Source organism: Convolutriloba macropyga, chromosome 9, assembly GCF_964194025.1.
Source record: "Convolutriloba macropyga chromosome 9, txConMacr16.3, whole genome shotgun sequence".
Taxonomy (NCBI): domain Eukaryota; kingdom Metazoa; phylum Xenacoelomorpha; order Acoela; family Convolutidae; genus Convolutriloba; species Convolutriloba macropyga.
The window spans coordinates 31,187,953-31,203,528 of NC_134476.1; the positions used below are offsets into that span (position 1 = coordinate 31,187,953).

General features: G+C 34.0%; 1 protein-coding gene across 2 annotated transcripts in view; it reads left to right on the top strand.

The window, feature by feature from the left end:
* LOC142345334 (uncharacterized) overlaps positions 1-15,576 on the top strand; it is a 33,026-nt gene that overhangs the window by 683 nt on the left and 16,767 nt on the right. For both annotated transcript variants that reach the window (XM_075397335.1, XM_075397334.1), the window contains exons 2-4: positions 38-188; positions 2,800-3,038; positions 5,778-5,966. In XM_075397335.1, coding sequence (XP_075253450.1) covers positions 93-188; positions 2,800-3,038; positions 5,778-5,966 — 524 coding nt within the window. In that variant the 5' untranslated portion in view covers positions 38-92. The remainder of the gene's footprint in view (positions 1-37; positions 189-2,799; positions 3,039-5,777; positions 5,967-15,576) is intronic.

A 15,576-nucleotide genomic window follows, 5' to 3' on the forward strand; every position in this document is an offset into this window, starting at 1 on the left:
GGGTAGGTACAAGTGGTAAAATATTCGACTTCCGTAGCACGATATAGAAATAGAAGCAGAAACCAAGTTTTAACCAAGAAATATCAACCAATATGGATCGATTCTCTTACTTAAACTTCGTCGGTGGGAACACAAAAGTTAACGAAACAGGTTACCTGGCTCCACGCAACCCCAGAGCACAGAATTTAAGGAAGAGCAGGATTCACTTTTTTTAAACTGGATTAAAGTTCTTGAAACTCTCGGGGCAGAGTATTTTGAATTATTGATTGAATAAAACTATTACTGTTATGCCTATAGTGCGACAACCTCGTATGCTTACGGCTATGAATTCTAACACACGGCGGATATGAGTAGGTTTGTTTCAATTCATGGTGGACTGTTATCAAAACATGTCTGCAGACTCACAACTCTTTTTTGTCTCTTCGGGTCTACATTTTTGTACGGTTGTTTCTTTCTGGTCTTTGTAAGTTTGCATGGCTGTCAGATTTTTCAGACGCTCTTTTCGAATATTTTTTGGACACTTTTTTGCGCACCGACGAAACGTTTTCGGCAAAACTAGATTTATTTTCTCAAATTTTCTGTCTGAAAACAATTAAAACTACTCAAAAATATACCGTTTGTCAAATTCGATAAGAAAGCCCCCATTAACTGTTGCAATTGTTAATTTTTTGAAAGTTAAGAGACGTCATTCAAGTATTATAATTACGAGAAAAAATTTTGCTACTAGTCTTTAAGAAATTTTGCTGCTCCGGATCATTTACAATGCAGAAACACGGACCTATTCTTCCACCTCCCCACACTATGAGATTTTGAGCCCAATTACAATCTATATATGTTATATAGCACGTTTCTATGTAAAAAATAGCAAGTGTGCCTGGTTGCCTTAAAAGTCATATGCCCACTAAACTGGGGGCGAAAACAGAATGAATCCCAAAAAATTATCGCTTATTAGGTTTCCGGGAAAGTTGATCACCTAAAGTTCTCAGATTTTGTGTCTTCTTTATATAGTTTTTGATTTTTTTCTATTGTGGATTTAGCTTAGTAGGCTTGGGCGTATGCTCCCATAAGAGTATATATTTCATTATGGTGGCTTAATGTTTTGTGAGAGGGGGCTATTATACGGGAAAATAATTTTCGCATAATTAGTTTCAAAATTGTTGTTTTTTGGTTTAGAATTGACTTTTGGTTCAGAAAGCATCGAATCATGGTCAACAATCAATTTTTTTCACACGAACAAAGAGACCATGAATTGATTTTTGGTTCAGAAAGCATCGAATTATGATCAATAATCAACTTCTTTCACACGAACAAAGAGACCACGAATTGATTTTTGGTTCAGAATGCATCGAATCATGATTAATAATCAATTTTTTTCACACGAACAAAGAGACCACGAATTGATTTTTGGTTCAGAATGCATCGAATCATGATCAATAATCAATTTTTTTTCACACGAACAAAGAGACCACGAATTGATTTTTGGTTCAGAAAGCATCAAATCATGGTCAGCAATTAATTATTTCACACAAACAAAGAGACCAGCTGCAAATAAATGAACATTGTTTTCATCTATTTTAATCTGTCTCATCTGCTTTGTCTTCTCCATATATCAAAAAGTTATCGGATCTATTCTGTTTTGCCTCCCCGTGTTTTTTACGCCCCTCAGTGTTGTTATATAACACGTTACCTTGTAAAAAATAACGCGTTTGCCTGGGGGGTTGTAAAAGATATAAGCCCACTTAGCTGGGGGGGGGGCAAATCAGAATAGATCCAAAGTCTGATTGAAACTGGTTTGCGTTGAAACTGTTTGTGCTCCTTTCTCATTGGGTGAGGTTAAACACTCATTATAGAAGTCATAAAAAAATAATGTATGAACCATGTAAGAAACGTTTAAGAACCATGTATGGGCCGTATAAGAACCATATATGGTCCATATAAGAATCAAGTTAGAGCCATATATGGTATTAATATGCCATAAAATGTGTAAATCGTTTAAAATTGAGTCTAAGGTATAAAAAGATGTGTGGGTGTTGAAAGTACGCACAAATATGCATGCCGGATTCTTGGATACTATATAAGAATCGTATATGGAAGTTTTGGCAGCCATAGCAAGATAATAAAGGAAATTTTTGTTTGGACTGTACGGAACCATATATGGTTCTTTGATATGGTTCCCAATAACGATCAATCCGGGTTATGATATTCGCTAAGAAAAATACCGCTGCTCATTGGGTGATCTTCTTTATGAACAGCACTCCCCTCTTATTGGGTGCTTTAGTCTGCAATTTGGCTTGGGATGAAACTCGGTTACTCTTTAGAGCATATTTGTGACAAAATAGTGGTTCACTTTTTCCAGATAAGGGGGTTCATTTTTTATTTGTAACGCAAAACAGGGTCACCTATTAGAAAAATGCGTACCATTATAAAAAAAATTTTTATGTTGTAGTAGACGTTAGAAGGTCCAAATTCTAGTTAAGGAGAAAAATTAAATGAATATAAGCTTAACTAGACTTCTTCCAGTTATAAACAGAAGGATATCTCTCCTTTTAGCTTTGCGGTCCTATGAAGCACAGCCTTCTTTCTCAGATACCAGAAATATTCCTTGATGGGGGTTATAAAATACAAATGGGGAGGGAGCTATGATGGGAAAGGCGTGATCAGAACTCGCCCGATCGGAACTCACCTATGAGAACTAACCATAGATAAATAAAATTGGGTTCTTACACCAGGACGAATGAGCAAAGCGTATGCATAATCACAGAAAGAAATCTGTAAAATGTGAATCCTGGAACACACTCTAGCCCAGAAGAACAGCCCTACGATTGCACGTTGCGTCAAAAATATGGGAAAGACAGTGAAAATCGAGAGCTGGACGAGAAAGGAGTGAGGTATTTCCCGAATGAAGGACCCGCATCATATGACAATCGGAAGGAGAGGAACCTGAGGTTGAAAGGTCAGGATGCCAAATATGTGAAAGCGAGAATGCAGACGCAAGAAGTTAAGGATAATATGACATTGAAGCCAGCAAGAAAAAGACTTCAGGAGAGTTTGGGACTCAATCAGAGCTTGTTGCTTGGTCTCTGATTTTTCAAGTATTTTCCTCTATTGACATACCAGTGCGTTATTCGCACCTAGTATCAAAATGCGTGCCTTTTTAAAAAAATGCAATATTCTCTAACAGACGTGCAAAGCAGTAGACGAATGTAAATTGCTAGTATCACAATATGGCTAAAAAGGATTTGCTGTTGTTTATGATAAGTTTTTTCATACAAAAAATGTCTTCGAGTGTTTTTCAGATCATGACCATATCTCAAAAATTTTTCTGCACGCTTTTCAATATTTTTGTTCGTGGTTCAAACCCAGCCAAAAAGTGCCAGAAGAACATTTTGAATACGCTTTTCTTCAAAAATTACTTTATTAAATTTTTTTCCACTGTTTTGTTTTCCCGCTGAAGCCACTCAATATTATTTACGCTCAACTTTAAACTTAAATACACGTAATTTGGGTCTGCTAGATATTGTTTGAAAAAAGATAAAGAGAGAGTGAGGTAAGATAGAGAAAGAGAGAGAAATTTCATTTTTGCAATTGTTCTGATAATTGTTCCGACCCACTTGTGAAGAGGAACTATATACTCAAATGGGTTTTTTTTATTTCAACAATTAAAAAACTTTCCATTTTAGGATTTTAAGATTGTTGCACCAAAAAAATATGCAAGGTTCTCCGAAATTCATTTTTGATAGAACCACAAGTAGGTTTGTATTAACAATGTAACAAAAATATGGTAAAAAAAAGGACGCTTGAGGCATCAGCCGTAACACGACAAAGTGTGAAAAATCGTGTTGCAACAGTTAGAGAGAGGCAGTATGATTTAAAAGTTGCTGTGCAAAAACTGTTTTTCTCAGACAGTTGCAAACTTTTGATAAATGTAATCTTACAAGTTAACGCTAATTCTATTGAAAAAAGCCCTGCAAAATAAATTTAGACATAATAAAAATCTCTAAGAGCTCAAGACAAGTATCATCTAGCTTAATTAAGTTGCAAAAGAAAGAGTTCTGAGCAACTCTTTAAAGGCCAACTGTTACGTTATCAACAAACCAGAAGTTATTTCGGAGTTTTTGTGGAATCTTATAACAACCCGTGTACAGGATTGTCCCTTTTCGTTTCGAAAAATCTTGTTTTTGGAAATTTCAAAACCCATGCAATGCACCGTCTGTTTGGTTTTTGTTTTTTCCTTCCACGTAAGAAACCGTCCTTCCTTTGTCTTTTGTACGTAAAAATAATTTTTCTCGTCTGGTAAAAAAAATTCCTTTTCATGTGAAAATAAACTTTTTTAAAAAAAATAGCGTAAGCTACACGGTTTCAAGCAGCAGTGTTATACGTTTTCAGATCCAAGCAATAACGCCACATCATTTAAGTCTGCAAAACAAACTCCATTTAAAAATCTCTTCAAAATTGTCGAACTCTTTGTCAAAATCTTTCATTCAAAATCTTCCGTTCTTTCGTCTCTTGCATTCAAAAGTTTCGTCAAAGTCGTCCAACGATACCCGATTTGCACTAAGAATTACCTAGTTTAGTTGTTGGCTCAAAATTCTCTGCGGCTACCTCGTGAGTTTTCATTTATATTGGTTAAAATACCGTTCCGAATTCTAAACATCTGAATTTTTTAAGCGTTCAAAATGACATACTTTTCAAAAATATCCGTATGTTTTCATTACAAAAATTGTAGTTGCGTAATTATCATATGCGAATTGCAAAATTGACAAAAAAGACAAAAGTGCCAGCTTTTAGTAGCAAAAATTGCCAGTTCTTAAAATAAACAACTTAAAAATGAAAAAAAAACACAAAAAAAACTCTTCTTCTTGTCGGCAAAAAACAATGAAGATAACAATTTCTGAGAAACAGTAATTTGTAGAATTTTCGAAAATTTTCAAAAACGTTTTAGAGACAAAATAAATCTTCAACGCTTCAGTGAATAAAAAAGCTGGCTTAATTTGACTTTTGCTACAAAGAACCAATGATGTGCACGATAACTTATAATTTTGTTGAATGATTTTTCATCTTTTGCCTTAACTAAAACTCACGTGAGTGTCGATGCTTCTGTTTTACAGGCCTGCATTTGGCCCAATTTTAGTAGTCTTTAAACCAATGAATTGTCAATTTATGTGGTAATAATGATTAACAGACAAAACAGTCCCAGACAAAACATTTCCGGACAAAACAGTCCCGATTAGCAAAATATTCGCAGCCAAAAAAGTCTCAGACAAAATAGTCCCGACAAAACAGACAAAACAGTCCCAGACAAAATAGTCCCAACTAAATGCAGAGTCAAACATATGCACATCAATTAACAAAGAAACCCCTTAATTGAAATTAACAAAACAATTAACTCAATACTCAACAAAGAAACCCCCATATGATATATGATTGTATTTCTTTGATCAAAAATTAAGCTCGTTACAACATAGTTTTTGCCAAATAATGCATTTTGAAACAAGTGTTTGGTTTAGTCCAAATTCATATTAATTAAAAACAGTGCATTCAGAAGCTTAACTCATAGATTATATTTGTTATTTTTTTGTAGAATATACTTACAATTGTTTCAATATTTCATTTGGGAATATGTTTTTGGGACTGTTTTGTCTGTTTTCTTGGGACTGTTTTGTCTGGGACTGTTTTGTCTGGGAATGTTTTGTCAGGACACGGGTAATAAAACAAAATGTTAGAAAAAAAACAGTATTTTATTTAAAATGGACACAAAGAGTTCGACTGACTGATTCTCAGAACTTCATGGGCACTGAAATAAAGCCGAGGCTTGAACCCAAAGATGTGGCAGATCTGGACGATGTGAAAATGACAGAGGCTCCTGTCGGTACGTTCCCAGTGTTCAACGAGCACGGGTACTATCCGGGACTGGATGCTAGAACACAAAAAATTAACCTTCTTCAATCAGATTTGTCAAAAGAGGGGTAGGTTACTGTAAAACATGCATTTCTTGCAGTAGTATTATACTGATATGTCTGATAATCAGGAAAAATTGACAAAACGATTGCTTAAAATTCAGTTATTACCCAGTTTGTTTCAAGACTCAAGGCACCCCTGGTCAGACTCGACTTCTTCAGATATGGTTTTGATCAGATTGTTCCAGAATCAGGTTAACTAAGACACAGCCATTGTTTAAAGTAGCAAATCGCTCCACTTTTGTTTTGAACAACAATTGATGATTTATTACTTCTTATATCTATTTCATAAGATTTGTCGCTGGTCAGATGACCGTTAAAATTTAAAGCTGTGACCTGACGACTGTCTAGACCTCCTCCTCTGTTCAGATCATAGTGAATTTCTTCAAGTGATATTTCGTCAGGTTCTCGTGATTGATTCTTGTTGTCTTTGACGAAACTATATACACCCCATTTCGTGCACATTTTATCTAATAAATAAACCAATAAGTGAATGACCAAGGGAAAACGTTAAAAAAGACAAGTTGCCCTTGTATGAACAAATTTTATAAAACTGCCCTCTAAAATTAACCCCTAAAATTACATCTTTTTGTGGCTTGCTTTTGGGGGACAAAAATTCCCCCCTTACACCCCATTACCCCCCTAACTTCACATCGTTTTACTCCCTTAAAATTACCCCAAAATCATACATCTTGACACTTTTTACTGAGCGGTGAATTTAGGTAATTTTACCGCATTCACTGCTTATCTCAGATAATTTGGACACTGTTCAAAGCGGTGAAATTACGTAATTTCACCGCTAAATTCAGTGGTGAAATTATGTATTTTCACCGCTACCAGTTGGTAAACTTTTTTCACCGAATTCAACGCCTGATGTATGCAGTTTTGCCGCATTTACCGCTTATCTTACAAAATTTTCCGCATTCACCGCTTTTCGTGCATTTTTTTTCGTTGAATGGTCGACCCTGCTTACATAAGAAATCTTTTTGTAAAACTATGACACGGGCATCTGGGGTGCAAATAATATGCACCCAATAAACTGGGAGCACGAACGGAAAAAACCCTGCCCATGTTCAGGTCTAGGCTCAAATTGAGCTGTGATCAGACTATCCAGACTGAAACGACCTCTGATCAGACTTTCCAGGCCAACATGACATCTGATCAGACTTTCCAGACAAAATCACTTCTGATCTTTTTTTCCAGACCAAGACAACTTCTGATCAGACGGTACCCAGACTATGGTCCAGACTATAGTGCGTTTATGATCAAACTCAAATTCCGACCATTGTCCGGACAATAAACAGACTATGATCAGACCTTTCAGAGCGAACTGAACTCTGATCAGACTTTTGAGACCGAAGTGACCACTGATCAGAGACTGTACTTAAAAACGCAGGAGACTAAAAACGCAGGAGGGGGGGGGGGGGGTAAAGTCTAAAAATTTCCCCATTCAATCCATTACCCCCTAATCTTACATCGTTTTAACCCCTAAAATTACCCCCTAATCTTACATCTTATTGGGGGTTAACTTATGGGGTAAAATCTAAAAACTCCCCCCTCACCCACATTACCCCCATTACCACACTAATTGTACCTCGTTTTACCCCCTTAATATTACCCCCTCGTCTTACATCTTTTTGGGGGTATTTTTGTGGTGCAAAAATCTAAAAAATCCTCCCTCCGTTATCCCCCCATTACCCCCATTACCTCCTTAATCTTACATTGTTTTACCCCCTAAAATTACCCTCCGAATCTTACAACTCTTTGGGGGGGGGTAATTTTTGGGGAGTAAAGATCTAAAAATTCGCCCCAGTACCCCCATTATCCCCCTGTTCTTTTATAATTTTACCCCCATAGACAATTACCCCTACTCTAAGATCAGTTTGGGGGGTAATCAGGGGGTAATTGCGACACAGGTGCGCGACACCTAATATAAGATCACGATCGAGACTGTGACCTCTGATAAGGTCGTCCATTTTGCAGAAAATTAGATTATGTACGAATTGTAAAGAAATTTGTGCATCTTCAGGGTCTTCAGATCCATTACCGTCTAATTGACAACATGCTAGCAATGCGGATTCAGTTGTATAGTTTTCAAAAAAAAATTGAGCACTTTTCAATTAATATGCCTTCTAATTCTCTGAGCAATTGCTTAATAATGCCAATGCTAAAACATTTACTGATTTCAAACATATTTGACTAGAGTTACTTTATTTATATTTAAATCAGTTATTTAAAATTGTTTGTCATAGAGCGATTTACTCAAGCCGAGCTTTTGTCTGCGCAATTATAAGAAGTTGCTTTATTGTTCCGGTCCACTTTAATGGGGGAGGAACTATCGAATTTCGCCGATCCATATTTTCATTGTAAAGGGTTGTGAGTTGCATCATTAGTAAGCTTTTCAAGCGTAGAATTTCAAATCATAGATTTTTAGGATTTTTTTCCGAGGAGTTACGGAGGTTTAAATTTTGTGAAAGTTAGCCTAACTTCCGTTGATTTTTTTCACATTTTTTCCTAAAATTCGTTTAGTTTTTGATTAATACTTGCAAAAACTATGATAGAATAGTTAAATAATACTTTAACAAGTCAAATACTTTTTGGCTAAATTTTTGGGAATTCCGGATTTCCATTTTTTCATCAAATGTGATTAATTGGCCCGCATTGTCCAGTTTGATCGGTAGTGCATAATGAAAACCGCTAACAAAATATTTAGTTCCTCGGAGAAGGGCTAGCTTTACCTCCGATTACAGAGAAAGTCTTCTGCAAATAACATTTTAGGGGTCCTTTATATTAATAATTCTAAAAAATGCATCATTGTTTTATATATTAACAATTTCTTTGCCAAAACTATAACGCCATTTTTACAAAAGAAAATGTCTAGTGAAACAAAAGGGTTCCATCCAATAAAAAATTCATGGTTTTTATGGCTCCCATAAACGATTTTTGTATACTTTTAAGAAGTTTTTAGTAATGCCAGCATTTGATGTTCTCTTTGAACTTTTATGACTAAGTATAATATACGAAAATCTATTTCTAATTCACTATTCATAGGGTTACTAAAGAAACTATCGAACGCTTTCAGTTGATACATACTTGAAATTGTTTTTCGGTAGTAGTCTAGTAGTTTTCGATTTTCGGTCAAGTAGTGGATTTCTTATTTAAAAACTGTTCAAATTGTAATGGAGAGCTACATATCGTCTAAAAGAGGTTTTCATTTGTATTTTTTTCATTTCCGTAGAATCAGATTTCAAATCCAAACCCTATAATGACAAGTAAAGTTTATATGCAAATGATGACTAATGAACAGACGTAATAATATATAAGGAGAACGCTTATGCTGAACACCGTTTGTGCAAAACCGTTTGTAAAATTTTCAGTTCTCCTCTATTCGTTTTTTCTTTGTAGTATTTTTGTCACAGACTCGCTAAGGACAAGGTCAATTAGCTTCTTAAGCAGTAAGAATTATTTGATAGCGTATGGATGTTATGATTTATTGTTTTAAATTTTTCAACTCAGTGTCTATAAAGAAAGAGTTAGCATTCGTTTTAAGATGAGTTATAACTTTGTTTCAAAGGCTCTCTATTATTTATGTAATAGATTTTGCTGTTGATGCTAAGAGTTTCCATAATTTTTGTTATCTTTCGCAATTTTTCCTCTTTTAGATTCCTTTGTTTTGCATTGTTTGATCATATCAACAATGGCACATTAATAACAGGTCGAATATCAAATTATTGGCGTTGAAAAAAGGCGCAGTTGATTATATTCAGCAATTTTAATGAATATATTGTAGTTTTATAGGGATCGACAACGTTTCCTTGCAAAATTGAATTTTTTTTTATTCTGCATGTATTTGGTCTTTTTTGTACTCTTATGACTTATTACAGATCTCAATGGTTTTGTATTGGGGTTTGGATGAAGTTACTGAATAATTTCAGTAGATAGACAACTTTTATGACTTCGTTTTTTAAATTTAAATAAACGTTTTTTCTAAATTTGCTCTTTTTGTTTTCTGTTTGAATATTAATTGTTCTTAAATATCAGGTCCCAAATTTTTTGGACTAAAAGCAGGTCAATTGGTAGAGTTTTTTATGCTGTTTTGACTTTTTCTTAAGTTTTTTTTAAAAAAGATAAACATTGGGTTTTAGACGTAAGTAATGTTTTCGTTAGAATTCACTTTGTTGTTTGTCCTGTCTCTTACTCGAACTAATGGCAGCTAATTTTGGCCCTCTGATGAGCTATTGTTTGTTTTTATGGTTTATTAGCGTGACGCAATTTTCTAAATGGAGACAAAAATTATTTAAACAAAAATTATTTAGACAAATAAACAAAATTTGAACTCTTGAACCTTGCTATCGTTTTCTTATTTGGCAGAAAATTATGAACCATTTCTGTGCAGTTATTGAGCTAAATACTTTTTTGCAAAATAACCAGTCTATGAGGCTGACAATTTTAAATATAATTGAGAGTTTTAATTAGAAACTTCTGCATATAATGGTCTTCTGAGATTGCAAAAAAATTCTTTGTTTAAAAAACACATACTCAAGAAGTATTTCAATTTCTTATGTTGTTTTGGTTCAATTATCGAAATACGTAGCTAATTTGTGCAAATAAATTGTGAATTTTAAATTGTTAGGCTTCAGTTACATACACTTAAATTTAGTGAATTTCAATTACATAAAAAACACACGGTAAAAACACTTTCAAAATCATACAGCACGATTGACGAAATTGATTATTTGCGAAAAAACTGTTGTTTTATTTCAAGCATATATATATATATAAATATAGTATATATAGTATATATAAAGTATAGTATATATATATATATATATATATATATATATATATATACATATATATAATATTATATATATATATATTATATATATGTGTATATATATATATATATATACATATATATATATATATATATATATTATATATATATATATATATATATTATATATAAATATATATATACATATATATATATATACATATATATATATATATATATATGTATATATATATATATCTATATATATACATATATATATTATATATATATATATATATATATATATATATATATATATATATATATATATATATATATATATATATGTATATATATTTATATTTATATGCATATATATATATATATATATATATATATATATTTACATATATATATATATATATATATATATATGTATATATATATATATATATATATATATATATATTATATAATGTATATATGTTCAAGCACAAGCTTGATTTCCTTAATTTGTTTTGATTGATTGATGACTTCTGATTTGTTTTGATTTGTAAAATTTGCGGGTTTTATGTTTTACCCACGTGTGCAACCTAGCAATTCATTGTAATCTGGAAATCTCTTGTTAATAAGTAGTAATTGGTGACCTTTTTTAACGACAAACACATTGAAAGCAACCAAAATTCTGAAACTGAAACAAAAAAAAGTTAACAAAATCAGGGAGTACTTTAAAAAATTTTCTCAATACCATTTCCATTGTTCCTATAACTCAAAATGTGTGCTGTATTTTAGAACCTTTTAGAAACTTCGCGACAATAACGAAGAACCAGAATAAAGAAGATAGAGAGTTGAAAAAAAAGAAGAAAGAAAGGAATAGATAAGTACAAAAATGTGTAACAAGAAATGACGTCTACAGAAGATTGTCTCTCAGCAACCAAATAGTTCTAATTTCATTTTCAAATTCTAACGAAGAACAAAGTTAACAAAAAAAAATCAAAGGGTCTTCATCCGAAGTAACATTTATATAATTATATACCTATAAAATAACTACTAATATCATATTTATATACTAATATCATATTTATATACCTGTTATCTAATATAAGAAAACTTTGTCCACACTCCTGTTTAAAAAAAAACAAAAACAAGCTTTGCACTTTTTCGATTTGCAACAAAATATTCCATATTCCTCGATGAGATTAGCGTTCAATAACGTTTTTTAGTTCTCAGGAAGCTTGTACATTGCTTTCAACTCTGGAGTAGATAGTGTTCATACACATACACACACATTAAAAAAAAATAGAAGAACACCCACAATTTGTTTTTATCGTAGTTAATTATCATCAAGTTTCCGATTTTTTGATTCAAAAAGAATGTAAAGCAAGAAAGAACACAGCAATTACAGTCAAACGCTTTCTACCTCAGAGGGCACGTTAAAAAAAAAACTTCGGATTTAGGTTGTTCGTTGCAGAAAAGATTTAAACGTCAAGGAATAACGTTTAGCATCAAAGGCGATAACAAACACATTTTGATATTATTCTTCAGTAAAAAAAAATTGACGTTCTCTGACAATCTGCAAAGTTCAACAGGCCCAACAAAGTTTAGGTTAAAAGAAAAATCAGACCACAACACACTTCACTTCATTAAAAACAAAACAGGTCTGATTGCTTTTTCTTTCAAATTTCAGAACAAAGGAGTTTTGTATCGAAAAGGTAAAACACTTAAATCTGTAGCTTACGTATAAAAGCAGTCATATCGTCCTCCCACAGAGCAGTAACACCCTCAAAACATTAACAGGACAACAAGAAAAAAGCGTCTAGAGCGGCTGTTTTAATGCAGCAAACAAACTGAATACTCTTACGCGTGTCCTTTGAAGTTGCTTTTGATAATACTTGTTTCATTCAGCTGTTACAAAAACTTAATAAAAACTAAAACTGACAAACTGATAGATCAAACAAGAACAAAGTTCAAAACTCTTGCAAAAAGCACCTGTATCAATATGCCTGGCGCCAATAATAAGAAAAAGGCTATACAACAACAGCTGCAGAGGAGAGAAGCAGAATGGGCAGTCAATGTCGACTATCTTGAGGCAATGATTCAAGAGGAGAATTTAGAGGGCATCAATTTGTCCTATGAGTCTCTTTCTCAACAAAAGCTGCAACTAGACAAACTCTGTGACGACCTTTTTAAATTCAACCTCACACAAAACGAATTGAAGGAAATAATGGAGAGATCAGCAGAACGAAGTCTAGTTATCTTGAAATGGAAAAAATATGGCAAAGACCATTCAAAAGAAATTACTACAGACTCCGATAGCCATTTGCCAGAGCAGCAAAGAAGAGCACAACCACATCAAACTAACACCCAAAATGACGAACCCTCAACAACTCTTAAACCCTTCTACAAAAGACAAAAAACGTACAATTTGAGGGGCAGATCAAAAGCAGAGAACAGAACAGATAAAGTACCTACACTTTCAGATTCAGAAAAACAAAAACAACAAAGCAGCAGAAATCCCCAACATGGACAGAAATATGACGATGACAGAAAACAAAGTAACCAATTGATAATGAGCGCTACCCATTCAGATACAACGTCATTGGAAGGAGGGGACTCCGACAACAGAGAAAGTAACAACCAGTGTAACCCGAATTCTTACATTGAGTTTCCTCTGAGAAATTTTGGGTACAGTCAAAAACAGAGACGCACCGATCCAAAAACCAACTTCACACAAGTCCGCGAGAAAACATTACAGCCGAATGATGACTCAAACACAGAATGCACTTCGTCAAGGATGATAGCCAGTTTTCCACTCAATAATGGTGACCATCACATAACAGCAGAGCAAAGAAAAAGCAATGGCGGTGAGGACTTGACAAAATCCCGAGAAGCAATTAAAGTTAACTACAAAGAGCAAAACATCGGACCAATCACCATAAGACGCGATGTTGGTACCACTACATCAAACGACAAACCCAAATCCAATGAACACGCTAAAAGGAAACAAAAAATACACCAATCAGATGTAAGTACCGAATCTGATTGCAGTTCATATCAGACATTTGACACTAATATCCGAGACCAACGGAAAACACAAAAGAAAACACAGCCACATCAGCAACAATCAAGACAACGAAACTTACATCCTTTTAACAGGAAACAATCATCAAATAAAATCACGCCTTTACACAGAAGAAATCAACAGACAACAGACTACGACAGTAATTATCTACAATCAACAGACGATGAAAGCGACGATCATCAACAAATCGACAACATCAGACTAAGCAGTAACCCAACGCATTATGGACTACAACCAAAAATACAAGGAGCCAGAAAAAGAGAAAGAAAAATAGACAAGATCCATGATGTTAACCTTGCTTCAACAAATACCCAATTTCAGGAGACCCAAGGTCAAGGTACTTCAAATATTCACGAACATGTTCAAAATCAAGAACAGCAATGCCTTCAAAGCATCGATTTCTATCAAGATGCGAACAAAATCAATAGAGGTAACCAATCAAATGAAAGAGAATTGAGAAGAAAAGCCGTCAACAACCTAATCCCAGAAACGAACAACAATCTTGGCAATTTTAATCTAAACGCACAGGACCAAAGACTACCAAATTACATCAACAGAACTGGCCAACAACCAGACAGACAGTTTCAACATACACAGACAACAGAAAACATTTTCTTGCCACGACAAGCACAACAACAACATGTCACATCCACCATTAATCTTCCAAAAACTCAACTCAAATCCTTCAGCGGAGATCCATTGAGATGGCACGACTGGTTTAGTTTTTTCAAAGCCACAATACATGACAATGTAACACTGACAGATGCCCAACGGATGACATATCTTCAAAACGCCCTCACAGACAGAGCCAAAGACAGCATTATTGGATACTCATACAACAGAGAGTTTTATAATGAAGCAATGCAAGAATTACAAAAACGATTCGGGAAACCACAGCATGTTACAGCAGCTTACCTTGATAAGTTGGAACAATGGCCCAGACCGACCATTAATAACCCCGAAAGTTTTGTATCTTTTGCAGCGTTTCTTAGACAAATGGTTCAAACGTTCATACTTCACAATTTCACATCAGATCTTCAATCCTCAGCTGTCCTTAAGATTGCAAAAGATAAACTTGCGCCAACAATGATAATCAGATGGAACGAATACGTCCTTAGACAAGCTATTGTTCAACCTAATTTAATACATTTTAAGGACTGGATCGATAATTATGCAGAAGCTTGCGAAGATTTGTCAACATCACAAAGACCAACCAATCAAGAAAACAGTTCGTCTAAAAAATCAAACAGACTCTTCCAACAGCAAAGTAACAAAAGATGCCCTCTATGTGGTTACAGTCACAACTTAGGAAAATGCAACCAATTCCTCAATAAAGATATTAACGAAAGACAACAAACAGTAAGACAACTGAAAATTTGCCCAAATTGCCTCACCGAACACCCAAAAGGACAGTGTAACAGTCATTACCGATGTCGAATCGAAAACTGCAACGGATTTCATCACTCAACAATTCACAGAAACAACTTTAACAGTTCACAGACATATTCACCAACTCAGCAACAGCAAAGAAACCAACAGCAACAACATCAACAACAAACAAACAACCAGGTTCAAAACCAATCTGCAAACAATTATCACAACAATAGTGGTTTGCAAAACAACGGACACCAAACACAGATAACCGCAAACAGATCACAGTTTCAACAACATGGATTCAACTATGGAAGAATGGCTGGTTACAATCATAACAACAGCACACGTAATTCGTTTGGTCAAAACAATAACACTAACCGTTTCAA